We start from the raw sequence: 24,360 nt of genomic DNA, 5'->3' as shown, positions 1-24,360 counted from the left end.
AACACTTAACCTAATCTAAGTGGTCAGGGAATGCTTCCTGGAGGTTGTAACATCTAGGCTAATGCCTAAAAACACAAGTTAGCCAAAGAACTTCTTTGCAACTCTACATGGCTTATGGTCTCTACTAATAGTAATAAAATATTTCATCATAAAGTTTTTTGAAATGCTCAGAACTGCATTAGATAACACTGTACATTCATAAGGTTACAGGCCTGAGAAATGTCAGAGCATACTCAAGAGATTGCTAGTGTCTCCAGGGCACATGAATAAGGGATATGACAGCTTAAAGCATCTATAGGTCTGTACTAACATACACATGAAGAGTACCCATGTATGGCATTCCTCCATAAACAAAAGCCAACTAGAAAGGAAGGTAAAAAAAGGAAGGAGAAAGAAGGAAGGAAATTATTTGCTGAATCAACATGATGTAATTTCTCTTAGGAACTTTATATTAGCCCTGTTTTAAGTCTTAGCAACACTCCAGAGGTATTATTTTCACTATTCCTACCACAAGAAAATAAATATTTCTGATATATGGGACTCTATCAAAATCTCATACACCCTGAGGCTATTTTTTTCCTTTAACATTTTTCATGGCACCAGAAACAAATACAAAGTTGGCATCATAGGAGGTGCTCCACAAATATTCACTGATTAAATTAATACACAGTCACCATATATATTAACTCACCCATAGTCACACTGCTAGGAAGTGGCAGAGCAAGGATTTAAAGTCAGACTTCTCTGTTGCTGAGGCCTATTTTCTACTCACTACTCTGGCTGGCTCTCAAATTGACACCAGCTACCTCTAGAAAATATCAGGGTCATAGAGTCAAAGAAACATAAATAAGAACTTCACCACACAGTTGGGAGAGTAATTTGAAGGCGCCCAGTTACCTCAAAACCACAAAGCAAGGCAAAGGGTACAAGAATGGGATATTATTCCATTTCTATAAATTAATGAATAGGGAGAGAAAGTCTGGTCATAGGGTCTAAATTGCTCCTACAGCAATTTAGAAAATTTACCGATTTTCTAAAAGCCAATGCCTTAGAAAGTCCCTTGAGCCCACTGGTGGCTGTTTGGGGAGGGAGGGAGAGCCTCAGGTGGAAGGAGGCAGGGAACCCCTCTGTGCTTGGGTTTCACGCTGGGCTCAGCTGCCAGTGCTGAGAGGTGGGTGAGGACCCTGTCAGTGAAAGCTCCTCTGTGGAGACCACACCCGGCAGTTGTGCGGCTGCATGAACGGCTTCCTTGGTCCCCAGACGCTCTGTGGGAAGTAGCGCAGCAGCTCTGTGGCAAACAGTCTCCTACAGAATGGCCAGCACTGCAACCCCTGGTTTTCCAGACCTCAGAACTAATGCCTCCCGACCGTTTCATGAGCATCCCTACCTTCCCTCATGACCACAAACTCCCCAGGTGCTACACACTTTCTGTGAAAACTCTCTCTGTCCCCTGAGTTTTCCTCAGGCCAAATAATGCAAGTTCTTTCTCACAGGACACGTTTTCAACTTCGCTTGCTCTCCTCCTTGCTCTTTGACCATGTTCCAGGTGTGTGCAACAATCTTCTAAAAATGAGGTGTTCTGAAAGGAAATCATGTGGGATAAGATGTGATTGGTGGAGTGGAGTGGCAATCTTGCCTCATGTGAGATATCCCCATTCTGTTAAAAGAGCAGAAGCCTGCATGGCAATATTTTTTTTGGCAGCCATGCCCCACTGCTGTTTCATATGAGCTTACTTTGGCTACAGATGGTGCTATCAAGTCATGCTTCCTCCATCCTGTACTTGGGGTGTCTGGAATCCCAATGCAGTATTTCACATACTTAAAAAATTTTTTTTTATTTATTTAAGCAATCTCTACACCCAACGTGGGGCTTGAACCCATGATCCTGAGATCAAGAGTTTCACGCTCCTCTGATTGAGCCAGCCAGGCGTCCCTCACATACTTTCAACTTTTTATTTATCTCTAGTAAGTCTCACCTTTTTCTACCTGTGCATTTTTTAGATCCTATTCTGTAATCTAGCATATCAACTTCCTCTCCCTCTTATTTCTCCCTCAAATCATAAAATGTCATAATCATGACCTTAATATCTTCATCTTTATCTAAGATTAGTAACTAATAATGGCGTCAGGCTAAATATCCATCTATGAATTTGGGCCCTTTGAAGATGTCATTCAACCAGTTATAGACCCAAACAATTACATCATCATCTAGAATTTTATCTGTTTGTCTAAAAAATATTATAAAATACCTGGTTACTTGTTTGCCAAAATTCAGGTATATTATGTTACCACTTTCCCTGATCTTACGAGATAGAGAATGAAAGTAAGTCTAGCGTAAGTCATTCTTGATGAACTCATGCTGGCTATTAGTAATCCTTATTCTATATTGAGCATATGAAACCCATTCACTTCCAGAAATTTGCCTAGGATCAACCTCAAGGTTGTTGGTCGACAGGTTAGAGAACGTCTTTCTTTTCCACTGTATAAAAACTCTATTTCCACATTTCCTCCTCTGATCCATGTAGGAATTCATCTGCTCACTTCCATATTCTATTTCTCCCTGGGCACCTTTTCCTCTATCTTTCGTAAGGCCATGATTTTTTTGCATCTTTCCTTCAACAAGAAAAGTGAGGAGGAAAGGCATGTGTGTTTTCCTTTTTTTCCCCTTCTCATTTAAAAATGGCAACCCATATATTTCAAAAATTGGTGGAAAAAATGAAAACTCATGATACAAACAGCAAACATGGCTCTTGGTGAGACAGTTAATATCTCTGTTAACGTGGTGTACTATTTCCAAGATTGTTAAAGAAAGATAGGTTCAGTAATTAAATTCACCCACTTAAACAACTGCTGTCATATAATAATGACATGGCTGTTATTTGCAAATAGATATCACTTTGGAACAAATATCTTACCTCATTGAACTAAATGGTCGATATTCATTAAGGACCTTTCAATGAGGACAGATGATTAGCAGCAGAAAAGCAAGAATGTTTAATGATGAAAGTTATTAAACAGAAGGTTGACAGAAATGGTTATGGATTGTCCTACAATAACTCCCTAGTTAATGATCAAAGCATAGAAGACATCCTCTTTTGTGTCCTTAAGGGAGATGAAAGGATATCCCTCTTTCTTCTTTCTACACACCTGGTCATATCTTCCAAACTATTTGCTAATTGGGATTTCAGCAATGACAGAAATGGAAGAGCTGGCAGAAGAGGAAAGGATGAGAAATAATAGTAACATGTAATATTTATTAAGTGCTGTATCTCTGCAGACATTAGACTAAACAGTTTATATGCCACAGCTCTTTAATCCTTAAAAAAAACTTAAAGAGATAGGTTTTATTTTTATTTTAGAAATGAGAAACTGGGGCGCCTGGGTGGCTCAGTTGGTTAAGCGACTGCCTTTGGCTCAGGTCATGATCCTGGAGTCCCGGGGTCGAGTCCCGCATCGGGCTCCCTGCTCGGCAGGGAGTCTGCTTCTCTCTCTGACCCTCCCCCCTCTCATGCTCTCTCCCTCTATCTCATTCTCTCTCTCAAATAAATAAATAAAATCTTAAAAAAAAAAAAAAGAAATGAGAAACTGAGACCTAGGGAGGTTAAGGAATTTGTGCAGGGTTACCTTCTTTATGATTTTTATAGTGAACAAAAGCTTTTTTGTGCTCACAAAACTCAACTGAGTTTGGTTGTCATAATCCTCATTTTAGAGGTCAGAACACTGAGGATCAGAAGGGTTAAGTGATTTTCTTAGGGCCCGTGGAGAGAGTGGCAAATGAGAACACGAGACCAGTGGAATGCCCCATGGAGCCTATAATGGACTAAATTTTGTCACCCCAAATTCATATGTTGGAAACTCTACCACTACCTCAGAATGTAACTACATTTGAAGATAGGATATTTAAAGAGGTAATTAAGTGAAAATGTCGCTGTGTTAGGGTGGGCCCTAATCCAGCCTGATTGATAGATAGCCTTATGAGCAGACGGGATTAGAAGAGTTAGAACACGGAAACACCAGGGATGGCTTTACACAGGCCATGTGGGGACTCAGGGAGAAGGTGGCCATCTACACATCAGGGGGAGAGGCCTCAGGAGAAACCAAACCTGCCCAACCTTGATCTTGGACTTCCAGCTTCTAGAACTATGAATAAGCAAATGTGGATGGTTGAAGCCCCTCAGTCTGCGGTCTTTTGCTCTGGCAGCCCTCACAAACTAATATGGAGCCTTTGTACTTGCTCCAAAGTGGAAGCAATTGTCACCCCGTCTCTTACCTCTTACTCTGCTAACAGTACCTCTCAAGTCTAAGTAATCTAAGAACAGCCAAAGTTCTCCTTATTTTTCTAAACTTTAAGCATTCTAAGGGTTGGGACAACTAAATACATTTTACTGGGGAAAACTAAACTGATGATAGAATATGAGATTTGAGTCATTGATAGAAAATACACATTTCTAGGGGCGCCTGGGTGGCTCAGTCGGTTAAGTATCTGCCTTTGGCTCAGGTCATAATCAAAGGGTGCTGGGATTAAGCCCTGCATCGGGCTCCCTGCTCAGTGGGGAGTCTGCTTCTTTTTCTCCTCCCCACTTGTGCTCTCTCTCACTCTCTCTCTCTCAAAAAAAAAAAAAAAATCTTAAAAAAAAATACACATTTCTGTGCACTGGAGACAGAAAAAATGCAAATTATTAAAGAAAAGCCTCCCAAACTCAGGAGTTCTGGATATTTGCAAATAATAGCACAAAGGTGCTCCCCATAATTAGCTACTGACATACTTATACATACACCCAGCTCTTAAGTGAGGGCCTTACACATCAATCCTTGGGAATGGATAATAGGTATCTCACAATAATTTTCTTCCATCTTCCAAGGATGTAGCAATTCTCTGTGGTCTCCTCATCTTCCTCTTCATTCCCATTCTCTCTCCCCTGTGCTCAACTTTCCTTCATGTCAGCATGAAATTTAGAGTCCATCAGAGAGACTTTGGTGTTTAGATCCCTGGCTCCACCGAACAGGAGCTGAGGGACACCAAAAAAGTGACTTAAAAGTTCTGAGCCTCAGTTTTTCTGTTAAGTGAGGACATTAAATAGTACTTTGCAGACCAGGTGAGAGAATGCCTGTGAAAGCATGTAGCCCAGGGTCTGTTGACAGGAACTGGTGATTGATTACACATGAGGGACTAAGGGGAGGAGTCAAGGTGACCTTGAGGTTTTCAGCTTCAAGAAACAAAGTAAATGCTATTGACAACAATGAAATTTAAAAAGCCAAGATAGACCATATGACGAAATCATTTTGACAATGATATATATTTTTTGCCCCTATCATTACATTCATCTGAAATGCTCTTCTCTTGGACTATTCAGAACTAAAAGATTTCATCTTTATTCCCAACCACCCAGGAGGAAGTGTCTGCTTTCCCTAAACTCCTTTAGCACTTATTGCATCTCCTTCAACATTTCTGCATACAGCTTTGACCACTGCTGTCCTTGCGGTATATCTAATCTCCTCCATCACTCTATGTGGTTCAGAGTAGGGAGGACCCTGCCTTATAATTCTTTGTTTTCCCACAAGAGTTTGCTTGGGGATGCATGTGGTGAAAAATACTTGCTAATATAGTTATTTCAGCCTCCCTAAAGCATCCTTGGATTTGTTTATTAGTACTTTATTAATGTATTGTTTGATGGACCCATTTGAAGAAGGGAGAATTTACAATTAGGCATTGCTAACATAATATCTTTCTAATAGAAGAAATAAGAAAGAGGAAATACTATCTGATAAAGGTTTTAAAGTTAATTTAGTAACATTCAGTGATTAATTATTCTTCTCTATAATTGTAAGACTTTGATGTATAAATCTTGAAAATAATTTTAATTGCCATTATTTAAAGTGTGCCAAATAACACCAGTACTGGATTATTCCTCACTAAATCTACAAAATGATTAATAGTGTGTTAGTGAATTAACAGAAAAGTTAATGGTAAGAAGCATCAAAATACATTCTCCTAATAGTAACATCTTGAACACTTAAGTACTCCTATGGATGCCTATACACATAAACTGAAAAAAAAAAACAACATACATACAGAGTAGAGAATTTAGGAAAAAAATAAGAAATATTTAAAGTAGGAACATTTTATAAAGAAAAATAATAAGGAGAGCATGAGATAGAAGCATCGACATAAATATAAACAGTAATCAGGAAAAGTTGAAATATTTTTTTAAAAATCTAATGATGAACTTAATGGTACATTGACACTAATAAAAATGGAGAGCTGTGAACAACTTTTAGCATTTTATAATCAAACACATAGAGTTGGCTATCTCATTCCTTTTTGCCAAACATATGACATATCCTGTTAATACATTAGTTTCTCTGAAAGTATCCACAGATAAGACAATGGCCTTATTTCTGACTACCCAGGAGTGTAATCTACTAATTCATGTCACCAGATACTTCCGCCTTATCTTTCCATCAGTGTTTAACACAGCAAATTCCGTTACAGGTTTATACCCTTGATAGTCAGAAACAATCATTATTCATTAAAATTTTCCAAAGAACAGTAAAGACAGAATTGTTGAAATACATAGAAAACAATTCAATGTAGACAATGCAAAAACATGACCTGATAACAAATCTTAAAAAACATCTGGCTCTGCCTTCATACAAATGACAACTGCATATAGTTTATCACATTTTGGTGACAAGCATTAAAATGGTCTTCAATGATGTAGAATCAGAGCATGACTTGCGAAGAAGAAGAGGGAGCATTTTTAGACCTTTCAGTCATTATAAATTAGACAAAAACTTTTACCCAGCTTTCCATTTGCTGTCCTGATGGATAACATATGACTAGCTGATAAAACAAAGCAATATTCACAATCTACTTTTTATTTCAAACCTTGCAAAAGAGAAATATACAAATGCCCTGCAGTGAAGTCAACTTTCTGCTCCTGAACAAGGTACAATGAAACCATGAGCGTGTGTGGAATCAACTGCCTACGGTAGGAAGACAGAAGATAAATTTGGGGGGCGGGGGATAAAATACAGTGGCACCAAGAGGTAAAAGTACATTTTGCTGCCAGATTCTTACATCAGTTAAACACCTTTTCAAAAACAGCCTTTTGTTCAGAAATGACCTTCCCAAGAACAGTGTCAGCTGGCACAGCGTTAACTCAAGGTGGTATGATGGTCTGTTCTCATTCAGCAAAGTCAAAAATAGCACGTAGCAGATGAAGACCAGCTATACCTTTGAAGTGTCAGAATTAATTTCATCATCAGAAAGACACAAAAGAGAAATTAAGTTAAACAAACTACAACCAAAAACCCACTAAAAAGATCCATTGTAAAAAACATATCCCCCAAAGAAAAATATAGGACACACCACTCAGTGAAATGTGTTTGATTTTCTTATTTAATACTTTTTTTCATCATTAAAAAAAAAAAACCAACACTAGAAAATATTCTGAGAGGTTCAGGGTTTCCTCTTCTGTAAAGCGATGGATCTGAAAATTACAGATTTTCATCAATGCCAGTGGTTTCTTGGCTTTTTTTTTTTTTACTTTTCTTAGAAAAGAAGAAATACTTATGTAATCCATATTGGGGGGGGAGAACATTTCAGAGACCCCCAAACTAAATCAAGTGTTACAAAATACACTATGTCCTCACAAGCAAATTAAACCATAAGTATAACTCAGTTAAAGGAAAAGCAATATATTTAAATACTAAATATTTTTAAAATCCAAGTTTACAGAAGGTGCTTATTCATTTTTCAAAGAAAAGAATAAGAATTTACAAAGATAAGCTTCCTAATGTAAAAGTATGTGATTTATAGAAACTTATTTGAAGCAAAGCTACTCAGGAATAATTCTATTAAAGAAAATAAGGTTCACCTACAGGTTTATAGCCAACTTACCTCTTTTTGCTTTTGATGTCAAGTAGTGCATAAAAAGAGAAAAAAATTTATGTTTAACTGATTCTATTGTCATTACATAATGGCTTACTCCATAAATACCTACTTAGAGTAAGTGACTATCCTATCCTTGTTTTTTTAAGGACATATGAATAGAGGTAGAGCCAGGACCACCTGGATGGCCAGAAATAGGTACACAAGGTGCACTCAGCAGCATCCTCAATGGGATGTCTGTACCAGAGCACCCCCTCCTACTCTAAACTTCGAATTTCAGATCTTATGATCCAAACTGATCACAGACTGATTCTATTTGTAGTAAGACATACTCTTATGTGCAATGAAGAATTGGGAGGCAAGGCTCAGGTTAGAGCAAAAAATGGACTAGATGAACAGCATCAGGCAGCAAAAAAGTCCTTAACATGAGGAAAGTTTTTCCCCTTCAACTAAAAAAAAAAGCAACAATTTTATATCCACTAAAAGTAGGTTTAGCTAAAGTAACAGTCCTGCTCTAAATCAGTGTCCTGCAAAATAAACATACATATTTTCATATAAACCTATCAGTGCAAATATATGACATTAGAATTGTTTCTTTCAACTATTTTAAGTGTAACAGTCTAATCTAGTCCATCTCTTGAGAACCTTCATGCACTAATTCAGTTACATGAGGGGCCAGCTTGAAAAGCAGTCCTTCAGAAGGAGATCTGATTTATGGTCTGGACACATGGAAGTGACATAACCTATACACCAAAAGAAGAAAAAGAAAATCCCCAGAGTCCAATAATGAGCAAAACTGAAATAAACTTGGCTTTTACATGTACAGTTCCTAAAAACTTAAGACTTGTGATATGGAGAACATATCAATGACTGTTTTTGGCTGAGAGGCGACAATTAAAGGACAGTAAAATTAAGAGTTATAGGACATCTTTATGACTTTACTTCTTTTAAAAGGAAACAATAGAAAGGAATAAAGCAGCTGTTTTGAGTTGTGCTTTTCCTTTTTCCTCTCATAATTTCAGGCACAATACACTGGGGAAACAGCCAAGGAAACCAAACAAGCATCAACAGATGACTGAAGAGGGGTGTGTAGAAGAAGGGACATACAGGGTGGCTGGATAACAATGGAGCCATTGTTATGCAATGAATACAGTGCTCTGTGAATCTTTTCTGCTTGCTTAGCTGTACAAGTTTAATTACTAGGTCACTTTAAGTAGTCTAGGTGCAAGTGCTATGGAACTACATTTCCACTACATCGTTTAAAACAAAGGAACAGGGCGCCTGGGTGGCTCAGTTGGTTAAGCGACTGCCTTCGGCTCAGGTCATGATCCTGGAGTCCCGGGATCGAGTCCAGCATCAGGCTCCCTGCTCGGCAGGAAGTCTGCTTCTCCCTCTGACTCTCCCCCTCTCACGCTCTCTCATTCTCTCTCTTTCAAATAAATAAAATAAAATAAAAAAAGCGGGGGGGGCGCCTGAGTGGCTCAGTCGGTTAAGCGACTGTCTTCGGCTCAGGTCATGATCCTGGAGTCCCGGGATCGAGTCCCGCATCGGGCTCCCTGCTCAGCAGGGAGTCTGCTTCTCCCTCTGGCCCTCCCCCTCTCATGTGCTCTCTCTCTCTCTCTCAAATAAATAAATAAAATCTTTAAAAAAAATAAATAAAACAAAGGAACAAGTAGCAAGGGTAGCCTTTCCATGAGCATTACAACTACCCGTCATTTGCACCATGCTCACAGCAGAACTCAGGCTGCTCCTTCAGACCCTGACCAACTTGCTCAGAGTTCAGGAAGGCCACTGAAGCCAGGGTTAGCACGTAGAAAGGTCCATTCCCCAACTGTCTGTTAAGGCCTCAGAAGGGTCTGGTTGGCTGCCATGTTGGTGGGCACTACAGAAACATTTCTGAATTAAATCAGTGGCCTCTGTATCATGTATACCAATCTAGGTATGCTTTTAGAAATTGAATCCCATCAGTTTTGAGAAGTAAATCAAAGTGTGAGCACCCAGCAAGAACTTGGCGTGAACTCTGGAACACTGTTCCTTTCTGCCTTGCACAATCAGTGAACACATAGACACTTTAAATTGTCAAATAAAAAAAGTTTGTTCTGTTTATTAAGAAAATGGAAATTTTCCTTTTTATTGACACAAACTATACTACTGGTGCTGAGATATTTTAATATTTTTCCTTACAAGTCTATTTGGAAATATGGGTTGTATACAAAGCTCCAGTCCCAATCAAGAAGGGAATGATTTGTATTCATAGAATCAGAGAGTCTCAGAGTTGGGAGAAGCTCCTTCATTATTTCTTCACTGTAACTGTCCATATATCATTAGAAATGTAGAGAGTCTATAGTTATTAACCTCAAGATAGACTTCACTGGGATCTATTGCAGCTTTTTCTTAGTATGTTTTTCTTAGTGTTCTTTGTAAATAGAAAATGTCCCTCTGAAAGCTGAAGTTTGGATATAATGTCCTGGGAAATGCTTATGATCAGAGGTTTTGTTGTTGCCTTTTTTTTTTTTTTTAAATAATAGAGATTGTTACGTAGTTACAGTGAGGGCAAACAATAGAATACAATAGACGAGTGCCAGCAGACTGGGTTAAATAGGGTTAGCAGAGCAGAGAAGAAGCTGATGGCCATTTTCCCCTGGAATACAATGAGGGAGAGGCCCCAGCTGCCCACCAGAGCTGAGTACCAAAACTCTTCTTTGCAGGGGGGTATGGGATATGAAGGCAAGGCGATGCCAATGGTAGACAGTTGTAGCACTCGACACCCACGAAGGATACCAAAGACACTAAGGGTTAGGCGCTGTAGGTAAGTAATTGATGGCAGGTGGGCAGAATAAAGGCTGTTCTCTGACTTGATGGTGGGGAGCATGCACAGGTAGAAAAAGTAGTAAGAGAACATGAGCAATTTCTTATTTCAGTATTTGGACTAGTTTGTCATTTTGGGGGCAGAGCCCGGTCACTTCAGTGGGTCTGAAGCAGGGCTGTGATCTACAAACCAATCCTAGAGGTGTGTCTCTTTCATGTTTTCTATCTCCCTATTGATATTTTTAGTGAGCCAGAAAGTGTCATTTGGGCAGAATCAGGAGAGGAAGGCAGTTATTGGCTGGAATGTCCTGGGTCTTTTGTGTGTCTCAGCCCATCTGTGCTCCCCTCCCCCAGGAACCCCTCCAGACTCAGCCACCTTCTGGAGGCCTCTATCTTTAGCACCACATGGCTGGACTCTGGTGGACACAAGTATGCCCTGATCACTTTTGCCCTGAATATGTAATAATTAGGTGTATCAAAAAAAACTATTTTCTTTCACTTAATGTATATATTAGGGAAAGATTTTAGTTTTTTCCTTGAAGAATTTAACAAGAAAATTTCAATTTCTGTGGGTTTAATATTAATAAAACTTAAAAGACTTTAAAACTACATAGTTACACTAAAATCATCAACATGGATTGAAAAATATTATCTAATATAATATGCACATTCCAGCTACAATGTTGGTTTTCATGTGGATCCCTTCAGTAATCCTTTTATCATCGCTTATTTGGCTTACAATGCTCAGGTTTTGAATATGGAATCTTATAAGCAAATTTAAGTTCTGGATAGTATACTTGACGGAGGAAGAAGTAAGAAACAAAAACAAAACTAAAAAATAAATAAAAATGCTGACAGAACTGCAGTCATCAGATGTTCCATTAGTTACTGCATTATTTATTGACTGGCTTCAGTTTGCACCATGAAATTATTTACTTAGTATTGTCTTTATCTTCTCTGTTATCCACAACAAAAGGAAAACACATGGGACCCACCTGGAAAGAGTTGTTTTGTGTTTCCGGTCTCTATATGGTGTCATTAAATTCTGCCATCTAAAATTGGCAGGATGCATTATAAACATTATCAATGCACTCCCTACTTAAATAAAATGGACTTTTTATAAGCTTGACTAAACCGATTTTTTTAAAAAAAAAGTTATATAATTATTTTAAGAATATTTAAGGCATATGGTTTCTTAGGGTGTACCTAAACAATTGGAATTAAATTATAATACTGACAAAGAGACCTAATAACAAATAAAAAAGATGTATAAAGAAGAGTATACAAACATTTACTATGTACCTATTTAAAAGAGCATTGCCACCAATCAGAGACAAAGCAGAATCAATCTGCAACAAAAAACATTTGGCCCAATATTTCATTTCAAAAGAAAACCTAAATATGTGCCATCTTAAGTCCTATTGTAAAATTATGAGTAAAATTTTAGCTTTCTGTGCAGAAATTACATCTAGTTAAAACCACTGGTAAGTAAGACGGCCTAGAACTATATGACCAATACAGTAGCTACTAGCCAAATCTGGCTACTGAGCCCCTGAAATATGGCTAATTCAAACTGAGATGTAGTCTAAGTGCAAAATATATGCTAAATTTCGAAGACTAAGAAGAACAGAACATAAAATATCTGAATAATTGCTTCTATTGATTGCACCTTGCAATGATAATATTATGGATACATTGTGTTAAATAAAACATACTACTAAAATTAAGTTCATGTGTTTCTTTTTACTTTTTCTCATATGGTTACTAGATTAAAATTACATATCTGGTTCACATTATTTTTCTTTTGAATAGCTCTGGTCTAGAAGGTGAAACATTCTTGTGGTGGCCATTTTATTGTTTGGCAAGACATGTTTCTATTCTACACTTGAAAACATTTCAAGCTTTCGTAAAGGGTTCAAGTATCTTCCTTGTCCTCCATAACATATGGTTAAAAATAAACAGAAAGGTGAATATTGATATAAAGAAAGCCAAGCTATATTAAGTGAAAAAAAAATAGCATGCATAACAATGTTTGTGGTTGTGCCAATGTTAATACATATATAATACATAGTTGTGATTATATATGTACCTATTTATATATATTCACTTGTACATATAGAGAATGTTTCTGGAAGGACACAAGAAGTAGGCTGGGAGAGAGCTACTTTCTATTTTACAACCTTTTGTAACCTTTGAACCATCATTATCTATTAATGATACTTAAAAACTATTTTAAAAACAGGTAAAAAGGAATAAAAGAGAGTAAAAAATATGGAAAGCCTACATATTTATAGGTAATCTTTTACTCCATACTACATGGATATTTTCTTATAATCGCCTTGATTTTTAGGCACCCATATAAAACAACCAAATAAAAAAAAAACCCAACCAAATAAAGATTATATAAATTATATATAATATGCCATGTTATATATATGATATTACACACACACAGATACACACACTGCCTAAATTAAATGATGAGAAAAGTGAATAACTGACTTGGAAAGTTCCCAAATGCAACTCTTAGGGAGATTTTATTACATCACCTACATTAAATCTCATCTGAAATACACCATTTATAATCTATACATTAGAAGATCTATATGTATAGGTGATAAACTATAATAAAGCCATATATTTGAGATATCGTAGAAAATTTGGACTTATTGCCAATTATCCACCAAATTGAGGGCCTACTATGTGCCAGGTACAGTGCAGGATCCTGAAAACTAAAAGATCAAGGAGCAAGGTTCCTGCCCAAAAGCTTACAGATTCATAGAGGAAAGTGATTTAAGACACTGTGCCTATGTCATCCGGAGTGAGGCAAAGAGAAGGAGGCAGGTAATTCTACCTGGTGAATATAAGGGATCAGAAAAGTCTTCATAATTCATGTACACAGTGGTAAAACTGGTATGTATGATACATAGAGTTTAAACACTTTGTATGAGAAAATAACAGAGGAGGAAAATCTTAAAATTCTAAAATATTTTCATATGAAACTAGTTATCTGGGCGAAAATCAAAACATTCTGCTAAATTAGAGAATATCAGGTATTTATCTAAACAAAGCAAATACGGAGCTATTGGGAAAAAGTGAGATACATTTTTCAGTTTTCAGTTGGGTATCTTTCATCAGAGAGACAGATGGAATCTACTGAAGAGACATCTCTCAGATGACATTTTTAATACTGCACATTCCAACTCAAGATCATCCTATAGTAAAAGATTTCCTGTAAAAGTAGAATTGCTCCTTGAAAAAATACTGAAAAGAAATAGGAGGGTATTGGACATTTCCACTGTAAAATGAACCATGACTAATCCAGAAAAAGAAAAATACTCCTGCAGCATACATGATACAGCAAAATCTGGAAATTTGAACCAATTTCTAATTGTATATTACATTGGGGTCAGATAGAAACATATATTTCAACATGTGGTTGGCAATTTTCTGAATTAGTATTTTTGATTTAACTTTTGTCGGATACCAAACCAAGGGCAACATGTTCTAGCATCAGAAAATGCCCAAGCCTTCCTCTGCAGAGAACTCTATAGAAGCTATGTTAAGAGAAAATACAAGCCTAAAAAGATTGCAAGTTTCAACAGACTGCTGTTCGCTCTAGCTATTTCAAGGATTGAATCCTGTGGGGGCGGAAAAAAGCATAATGACTTGGTGAAGGGGAGCTCACAAAAATGGAGAAGCCTCTAGAGGACAAAATACACTTCAGGGGAAAAAACCACTGAGGCTGTCTGTTAGTTCCGAAAGTCAGTTCAAATAGCATTCACTGAGCTCCTTCTACATATAAAATATGGGAGGATGAAGGAGACAGGCAGTTAGAGTAAGTAGAGCTCCTGCTCTCAGGTATGGTTGGACTTCTCTAAATTCAGACACGTGTCAACACTCACACTTTTCCCTGTTTTGATTCCAACTCTCCACCACCTCTCATCTGCACGTTTCATGAGACTCCATACCTACTTCTTTACCTTACGTGTTAGCCACATCCAATCTATTCTCCACCTTGCTGTCAGGGCAATCTAATATAATGAAAACCTAGTTTTATTCTTAAAACAGTCATCTATGCCCAAGGAATAAAGTCCACTCTACAAACCTGGCTATTTGTTTTCAAGTCCTTGTCTGTCTTTCCAGTGTCATTTCCCATCACTCCCAAGTCCCCTTTCAATTTCTAGTCCCCAAGTTCGTGGTCTTTGCAAAAGCTGACCTTCGTAGAAGGCTCTTCTCATTACCCACACTGGCATTCCTACTGTCTGCCTATCAAGGTCTAGTCAACTTTCATGACCAGCACTTGCTTTTCTTTTGGGAGAATGCTCCTAACCACCCCAACTCCTCTGTTTATTCTGGGAATATCTATTAACACCATTACTTATTTGAAGCACAAGGATGATGTTCCACATAAATAACATTATATCAAAAGCCAAGAAAAGTGCCTGACACATAGTGGTAGCTCAATACCTTCTGTTAAATTTTGATGAATGAGTGAATGAGCAAAAGAGTTAAGGAAAGAAGTGTGGGTTTGGTACATGCTTAAGAACATAAACGACAGGGGCGCCTGGGTGGCTCAGATGGTTAAGCGTCTGCCTTCAGCTCAGGGCATGATCTCCAGGTCCTGGGATCGAGCCCCGCATCGGACTCCCTGCTTAGCAGGGAGTCTGCTTCTCCCTCTTCCTCTGCCTCTCCTCACTGCTCCTGCTCTCTCTCTCTCACTCTGTATCTCCTGGTTTCAAATGAATTAAAAAAAAAGAGAGAGAGAGAGAGAACATAAACTACAATATAAAAAACAGAAAAATGTTTGAATGTAGTGAAATGTAAAGGCAATTTTCACTCATGAACATGTTTGTGTCTGTTGTTGACTATACATCTAAAAGGGTGATTCCGTATCTAAGGTTAACACTGCTTTAAAGACTGGCAAAACCAAAATATCATACAAAATTTTCAGATTTCAAAATAATACCATTCTCTCCCACTAGTTCAGTAATGGTGTGTCAGAGAAAGAGAAGGAGAGCAAGACAGAAGTAGGGAGGGGCAGAGGGAATTGAAATCTTCGGGGAAAGCAAAACATCCAAAAGGGAAAGCTCCTACATGCAAAACACAGTGTGAACAGCAAATTGCTTAGGCTGTTACTTCAAGAAAAGAGTTCAAACTTGCTTTTTTAAGTTTGGGATTTGTTTATCCTGTTGCGATATTGTGATTTAGAAGAAAGATTTATTTGGTTTTCATCCACGATTCCTGGCTCACAGCTCTCAAAACTCTTGGAATTTTATAAGTGTTGAGAGTGACAAAGGTGTCCCCAGTTATTTTAATAAAGTGACTTTTGGACTCCACCTAAGAATGGGGACTGGTTGCCAGGAGAATCAAGAGAACATGCCATATGACTGGAGGGTTGGAACATTTAGTCATACTACCCAACCTCCGGGGAGGGAAGAGGGGCTGGAGGTTGAATCAATCACCAATGGCCTATGATTTAAACAATAATGCCTATGTAATGATGCCTCCATAAAACCCCAAAAGCACTGTGTTAGTGAATGTCTGGAGATCTGGGGACAGTGATGTGCTCTGGAAGAGAACACGGAACTCCAGGTTCTTCATTATACCTTGCCCTGTACATCTCTTCCATCTGGCTATCTCTGAGTTACATCCTTTTATAATAAATTAGTAATCTAGTAAGTAACATATTTCTCTGAGTTCTGTGAATTGCTCTAGCAAATTGATTGAACCTGAGGAGGGGGTCATGGGAACTCTGATTCATAGTCAGTCGGTTAGAAATATAGGTAACAACCTAAACTTGTGACTGGTCTTTGAAGCCAAGGAGGGGGTCACTGGAACCTCTGATCCATAGCCAGGTGGTCAGAAACACAAGTAATAACCTGGGCTTTCAACTGGTGTCTGAAAAGGGGGGAGGGGCAGTCTTTTGGGACTGAGGCTTAACAGGTGAAATCTAATGTTATTTCTGTGTAGATAGTGTCAGAACTCAGTTGAATTGCAGCATACCCAGCTGATGTCTGAGAATTGCTTATTGGAGTGGGGAAGCCTCCACACATACACACATACACACATTGCAATTGGGTTCAGGAACCTAATTTACCTGTGCAAATCACGTAGTCAAGTCTTTACTATAGAAATAACATCTCTTGCCTATAAATTACATAGATTTCTTTCACATATTCTGATAGATTGATTTTAATTACTGATGAAATGGTAAGATTTTATTATTATTATTATATAAATAATATGCAACAGCTATTTATATGATAAATAATATAAAAACAAACAATGATTTTTATGAAGATGTACTACCTGCTGCCTGATTGTAAACTCGTTGATGTCAACAGGGTCCTTTTTGACTCAGATTCATCAAGGCTGGTAGCAATATGGGTGAGAACACTGGAGTCTGTATGCTAAGATAAGGACTAAGTCAGCAACAAGAAAGTCAACAAGCTAAGGACAGAAACTCTGGAATTTGAGGGGATGAGGCAGCAGAAACAGCCAAAGTCAGAGGCAAAGGCCAGAATTTTCGTCCAAAAGGTTGTATTAATGTTGCAAATCAATTAATACAAAACAATCTATTAATTTTGAAAATCAATGCCCCATCCTAGAGTTGATTTTCCAGAAATTGAGAAATTGTGGCTTGAAGAAGATGGGGTTTTCTGCTGACCGTCTCATAGAAATAAAATCTATTTGAAAATTCCTTTATATATGGTAGATAATATTTTATGCTTTATGTTTTAAATTTTTAAATGAGATTTAAATCTGTCATAATTCTTCAACAAAAGGATCCAAAACAAATTAAATTCTTTGTATATCCACTGCAATGATTTAATTAATTTAACTACTTCAATGGTCCTCAATAGAAAACCCACTTATTAGAATAATAATAATCACCTACAAAGATATATTAAAAATACATTTCAGAAAACTTATCCAAAACATTCTAATAAATTAACAGGGAATTATCCTTTTAAAATGATGAATATATATTGTTATTAGCTAATAAATTTTATAATTATCAGTAACATATTAAATTCATGAATAAAAAATACTTTAAAAATCTATTATTTCCCATGAGTTTAAAATATTTCTTGCAGAGAACATAGGACTGGATATATATGGCATTTTTTCCCTTTCTCAGCTTACTGAACACATTTTATACAGTAAAAGCACCATAAATAATATTTAATATGTCTTACCCAATGCAGTTCAGCCTACAAAAAATAATATATATTGTCAATAATACAAATATTTTTAGAAGCTACAATTTGGTGTAGGTAATTAGTCACTTTCTATAGTAATTGATTTAGCCAAAACTTTTTAGAAAATGTTGCTCAGTTGACCTAAAAATTTATTAAGAATGAATCTGGTAGGACCTATGGTATATAACTGAAAATTCCTTAGCCTATAATACCAGCTTTACTTTCTCCCCCCGTCATTATTTTAACTTCAAATAAATGGTTAAAAATGCAAAGTTTATTAGTATGCTACGTTGTCATTAAAATGATTTTCTGGCCTAGTGATGATTCTGAATGCCATATTCTTTATGTCTTTAATCTTGTGTATAATGATAATTTCTAAGGCCAATGGCATTTTCTAGTTATTCAAAACTAAAGAATGTAATACAACATAATGGTGCTTTCATTCACGTATGGTTAAGTAGCCTTAGAGTTGCAAGTTGTGTACAGTGTGCAAAGAGTCAAAGAAAGATTCAGAATGTATGAAAACAGGAAAAATGTTTTGTGAGACTTTTGGTACCTGGATATACTCTCTTTGTCAGCAATGTCAAAATGGAGCACAAAACACAAAGATGTTCGTAATTTTAACCCAATGAATTTGCTCGAGAAAAAATTGAACTGATGAGAAGTTGACTGCATGAGGATATTTCTAGCAGCAATGCATAAAATAACAAATAATGAAAAACTATCCCAGTGGTTAACAAGAGAAGAAGTACTGATTAGTGCAATAACATCTGAAACAAAATTTATGATACAACAACCTTTAAAAATAAAAATAGACTAGGTAACACAAAAAAGTTTACAATATAATGTTAATGATTTTGACAATGTAATGACAATGATATAAATACATATTAATGTAAATAAGGATCAAATGATCATATACAAAATGAAAATAGCTATTGTTTATAATTTTTAATCTTATTGATATGTCACTTTTAAATTAAAATACAATAGGGTTACTTATTAATCACAGGATTTCTTTTCTAAGTTCTAGTAGATAGTGCTACTAAATCCAGTTGGAACACTAAAACGACTGGTGGGTTTTATTCAAGTGTCCTGATGAATCATAACCACTTTGGTGATTTACAGATACTTCAAGGTACCTTCCAAAGGGGTCTGAAATAATAGGAAATGAGTTATGAAAGTAAGAACATCCAGCAGCATTGTTGCCTTTTTTTTTTTTTTGGTGTACATTTTGGCTGTTATGCTCTTCCAACTCATTATCACTACTTATTTGCTCAAACACTCTTAGAATGTAGAGTATGTGCTATAAATTTCCACACCACACCTTTTAAGCCCAATCAGTAGACTAATTCACAAATCAGATAAGAAAACTATTAGAGATCCAAAGGCTGAGGTTTCCAAAAAGGAATTAAGGTAAAAATCGACGTAAATGAGGTAGGTGATAAAATCAAAGTGAATTAAAAAACAAAATTCTGTGGCAAACTCAAAGGTTACAGTAGGGTCCCGAAGACTAGACTGAGTGCAGCTGTCTGGGTATCAGTACTCAGGAGTGAGTCACATTTTCAACTGAAGCTCTTCATAGGAAAAATTTTTGAAAAAGAAAAATGCAAAATGGTGAAGCTAAACATAAAATGTGAGTATATTGGTAAGCATAAATCAATAAGGGCTTGCAAACTCAAGAATATTACACTAAGATGTATATGTTCCTGAGGAGCAAAATCTTAAGAGGATTTTACTTCTATTTTCTCTAAAATGATTGAGGAGACATTCTGAGTCACTACAAAAGGAGATGAGCCCGAAAGGCTTTTATAAAGATGGCTCCCTTTACTGAAATTACCTTAAAAATTTTCAGAACAAAATGACAAAATTTGATCAGGATGGAATCGCTATGAGCTACCAAATTGCAAATAGGACCTGGGAGTGTGCTCTGCATTACACCTGATGCTAGGTTCCCTTGACCTATCCCATTCCTTCCAACTCTCATTTTCCAATCGTTGGCTGTTAAAAGGAAGTCCCTGGAGACTCCTAAGGAACACCTGTCTTGCAGAGTAGAGGAGGAAACAGGGTGCTAAGCGTAAAGTCGTGTTTACATTAGCTGTAGGAATTCAAAGTCGGACTCCATAGATGGGTGGGCATGAGTGGTTGGGAGGAAGGGGAGAGTTGTCTATTCAGCTAATCATTTGCATCACATGCACCCAAGGAAAAAATGTTTACCTGGTGGAGCCACGGTTAACCTTTTTTCCTTGCTGAGCCGGTGCCCTTGGATGAATTCATTCATGGAAGGGGGGCCCTTCAGAAGAAATGATTCTGTGGAGGTGGGATCAGGGGGAACTCTTAATAAATTCTGTAGGTAGGTAGCCCCTGAAGTCCTGGGACGGCTCTGATCACAAAGGGAAGGTGAAAATTGTCTTGCAGGAGATCCAAGAAAATACATATAGGAAACAAAAAAGTTTTACTTTAATTACCTTTCAAAGCCTCACCAGTGACAGCATTATTTATACTGGCATTTAATTTTTTTTTAACATGTAAATCAAGATTTTTGCTAATTGCTTAGTTTCCATACCAGGATACAACCCTATTTGGAAACTGTATTGGATACTGGAAAAGAAATTTATTATAGTTAGTCAGTTTGAACCGCAAATAGAAAATATTATTTGATTCTTTACTGAAAGTTCCTAAAATAAAAATTTTACCATTAACTGAAAGTACAGGGTAAGTAATTCAACATCCAGGACTCTGTAAAAAGGTCACAAAATCAAGCCACTAAAACCCTTGCAAATGAGTTATTTGAGCAACATTCACATACCAAATGAAAAGGCACAAAAACCTGCTTTTAAGAAAAAGACTATACACATTCCATTCCATTTTACCTCAGTAGAGACATCTCCTTTTAGTCAGTTGTCAGTTTGGTAATGCGGACAAAAATTTCCCTAAAAGTACAGATTCATATTCTTGCCCCATTAAACAGAAGCTGGTAAATAGCACCATTACCAGAAGTACAATGACTTTTAAATGTCATGTAAAACAGGTAAAACGTAGCTTCATTCTTAATATTCACCGTTTAGCTAGCAATTTTTAGGTTGGAGGTAAGGCAGAGCCATATTTACATATACAAGGAACAGCAAAAATGTTGACAGATACTCGAAAATTATATTATGGTTAATCAAGAGGTGGGGCATGAGGGACAGAAAGGAATAAATCAACACAATTATCAAAAGGTTTTGATTTGGAAAAACCAACAGGGGCAAGGCCCGTTAATACAGCCACTCCCAGTTTTTCTCTTCCTTCCCTTCCTCCATCCTCCACAATAAGAGCACATTTATTTTTGCATTTAACTAAACATCTGGCCTCTGCACCATACTGTGAAGATCGCTGCATGCATACCTTTTTCTCTGAGTACCACTGCTGCCCCGAATGTTGGGTGTCTGTGGGCCCTGACTATGCAGGAGGTAAGTGTCTACGGTGGGCACGGTGACTGACGCCTCCCCACTTACTTTAGGGCTGCCGATCTTGCTCTTTCCAAGTTTGCCTTTGCTGCGTCGGGACTGCTCATGGTCAAACTCTAAGTCCTCCAGCCGCTGAGTCAGGGCGAGTTTTTGCTGGATAGCCATTCGTAACAAAGTGTTTAGAGTCTTCTTCTCGTCCTCTGCGGCTGCTAACTGTCTCTGCATCTCATCCAACTGTGTGACGTATTCATCACATCTAGAACCCAAACACATCTCAGTGAAAATCTCACTGAAATTAAATGTCGAACTTAAGTTGAGCAGTAATGAACTGTTCTGGAATTTAGATTTAGAAGCCTGGTCTTCCCTGAGCAGAATGAAGGTAACCTGTTACAGTGGAAAACTGGAAACAGCAGAGCAGATAGAGTAACTGATGTTTCATCTATACAATGGAGTACATATGGACACTCTTAAGAGGTGACATCTTAAACCCCAAGGACAGAGTTACTGTGGAGGCTGCTCCAGGATGTCAGAAGAATGAACAGTAAAGTCTCACGTAATGTTCACAGCATCTTAGATGTGTTACAATAGCTTCTTCTACAGTGTAACATTGTATTCTTTGGAGGAATGTGACAAGTTTGTTACAGACCAGGCTTGTAGCATGCAAAAGAATAATAATATTTATAAAGAAAACGTTTCCTTCTTTATCTATATTTATGGGTTTTGAGTACAAATTGCAGCTGCACTGCTTTCAAGATGGCAGATTTGCCTGAATTAGAAACTTGAATATTTTCAAAGATTTCTCAACCAGATGATAAAGCAATAGATGTCAAAGAAAACCAAGATTTGAATAGGGTTTGATACAGACATAGCAGGCTGTCAGGAACATCTTTGTTCAGCTTTGATACTCATGCTACAGCAGAAAGATAAGCTCAGTGATCTTTCTCCCCATCAAAAGTAAAACCTAAGCACATAAACATTTGGAAGAAAAAATTAATCACACAATTATTCACAGATTTTTTTTTCTGAGTTTACTTACCCACTAAGATAATAACAAATATTCTTCATGCACCAGTTGAGAGTTAATGACTTGATGGAGGTATCTAAAATGTACTATACAAACTTTGAAATTAACACAAGCCTTGCAGCATTTTAAAGAAAAAAACAGACTCTAGTGAAAGAACTTGAGATCCAGGTGGGTCCCTTAAATGTCATTGTTTTTAACCTTAAATGTCAAGAAGCAGTAGGGATACCATAGCAGGGATATCATAACAAAGATTGAGTCTTAGTAAAAATAGAAGGTGGATTTCAGGACCCTGGGTTTATTTTAACTGCTCAGATAAACAATATTTTAAAAAATACTATGGAGAGGGCACCTGGGTGGCTCAGTTGGTTAAGCAACTGCCTTTGACTCAGGTCATGATCCTGGAGTCCCAGGATCGAGTCCCGCATCGGGCTCCCTGCTCGGCAGGGAGTCTGCTTCTCCCTCTGACCCTCCTCCCTCTCATGCTGTCTCTCATTCTCTCTGTCTCAAATAAATAAATAAAATCTTTAAAAAAAAATACTATGGAGAAAGGCAATTACGATACATAAAAAGACAAATAGTGTGAAAATGCACTATTTGGGAGAAATAATTCTTAAATAAACCAGATTGAGATATAAATGTCCCCTTAAAAAAGTTTTGATTTCTTTTTAAAAGAATATATATATATTCTACATGTAATGCTGACTGATTTCTTTCATCAAAGAGGGGAGCACTGTGTACCATCCCCCTTCTCTATCCGGCCCTTCACAGTGGCCAGAGGTGTATCTATCCTACTCCTTGAACTCTCCCAGGCTCAGACCCAGAAGTCAGTTCCTACAGGTCCCCTGCATCCCTGTGATCCACCAAGCACTCAGTCTTCTCACAGGCATCACCAAGAGAATCAATCACAAAGTATGAGCTTGAAACTTTTCTCTCCTGATATACAAGGAAGCTGGACAAACTCCAGGGCTCAGGATCTTTTTTTACACTTATATCAGCTACATGCAAATTATTTACTGAATCTGCAAATAAAGCCATAGTTATGCTTTGTGAATATTGTACCATGTTTGTATCATATAAGATATGTGACTGCTTTTGTTTTGGTACTGAATTGTGAAAGCAAAAACAATGGATGACAACATCTTTGAAAAGCTCAAGATTTTGACGGGGCACCTGGGTAGCTCAGTCTGGTTAAGCATGGAATGTTGATTTTGGCTCAGGTCATGATCTCAGGGCCATGAGTGAGCCCCAAGTCTGGGCTCCACCCTGAGCATGGACCCTGCTTAAGATTCCCCTTTCCCTCTGCCCTTCCCCTTCACACCGCTCTCCTGCTTTCTCTCTCTCTCTCAAAATAAATAAATAAATAAATTCTTGTTAAAAAAAAGAAATTTCAGGATTTTGAAATCTTCGAGTCAATACATGCTTAATCACTTCAAGTTTAAAAGCAAAATATAGAACCACTGTACTGTGATAATGAAACTGGTGGGGGGAGGTAGTCACTAATATTTGTCTAATTAATTAGCTGGGCAATGTGAAAAATTTGGTGATAAATACAATTACATTTTAGAAATTCTAATTTAATTCACAGTGTATTAAAGTCCAAGTAATTAGCTGATATAATGAATATTGATATTTGTTATGGAGGTCTTTCTCACACAATACTAATGATAAGCACTTTTATGTCCTTTAGTCACAGAAATAAATTTCAGTGGTGAAAATATAATATTTAGCTATTTTAGGAAGTATGTCCCCCCCTTATTGGAGGCTTTTGGGGGAGGGGGTCTAATTCTTTTGGGCATACAACCTCTAGGAAAAATATCTATTACATTAATTTAAAAATACTTCTGTGTAAAAGAATTGCTTGATCCAGTGTGTCCAGTAGAGGGCTCTGGAAAACAGCACAAAACATTTTGTCTTAGTTTGGTCAGAGCGGAATCTCAAGTGTTTTCTTCACACCTTACCCTCTTGGATGGCACACCAAAC

General features: G+C 37.3%; 1 protein-coding gene across 16 annotated transcripts in view; it reads right to left on the bottom strand.

Annotated features, from left to right (window-relative positions):
- BICD1 (BICD cargo adaptor 1) overlaps positions 1-24,360 on the bottom strand; it is a 206,231-nt gene that overhangs the window by 19,180 nt on the left and 162,691 nt on the right. For 4 of the 16 annotated variants that reach the window (XM_081821449.1, XM_081821452.1, XM_081821451.1 and 1 more), the window contains 2 exons: positions 21,295-21,612; positions 20,125-20,318 (listed from right to left, as the gene is read on the bottom strand). In XM_081821449.1, coding sequence (XP_081677575.1) covers positions 20,125-20,318; positions 21,295-21,612 — 512 coding nt within the window. Of the gene's footprint in view, positions 1-17,014; positions 17,116-20,124; positions 20,319-21,294; positions 21,613-24,360 lie in introns of those variants that run through there. The other 12 variants (XM_081821459.1, XM_081821458.1, XM_081821460.1 and 9 more) reach the window with 7 other exon arrangements.

Source organism: Leptonychotes weddellii, chromosome 5 (assembly GCF_054177405.1).
Source record: "Leptonychotes weddellii isolate Sample4059 chromosome 5, ASM5417740v2, whole genome shotgun sequence".
In the NCBI taxonomy this organism is placed as follows: domain Eukaryota; kingdom Metazoa; phylum Chordata; class Mammalia; order Carnivora; family Phocidae; genus Leptonychotes; species Leptonychotes weddellii.
The sequence above is the reverse complement of the archived record's forward strand: the minus strand, read 5'-3'. Positions and strand labels throughout refer to the sequence as shown.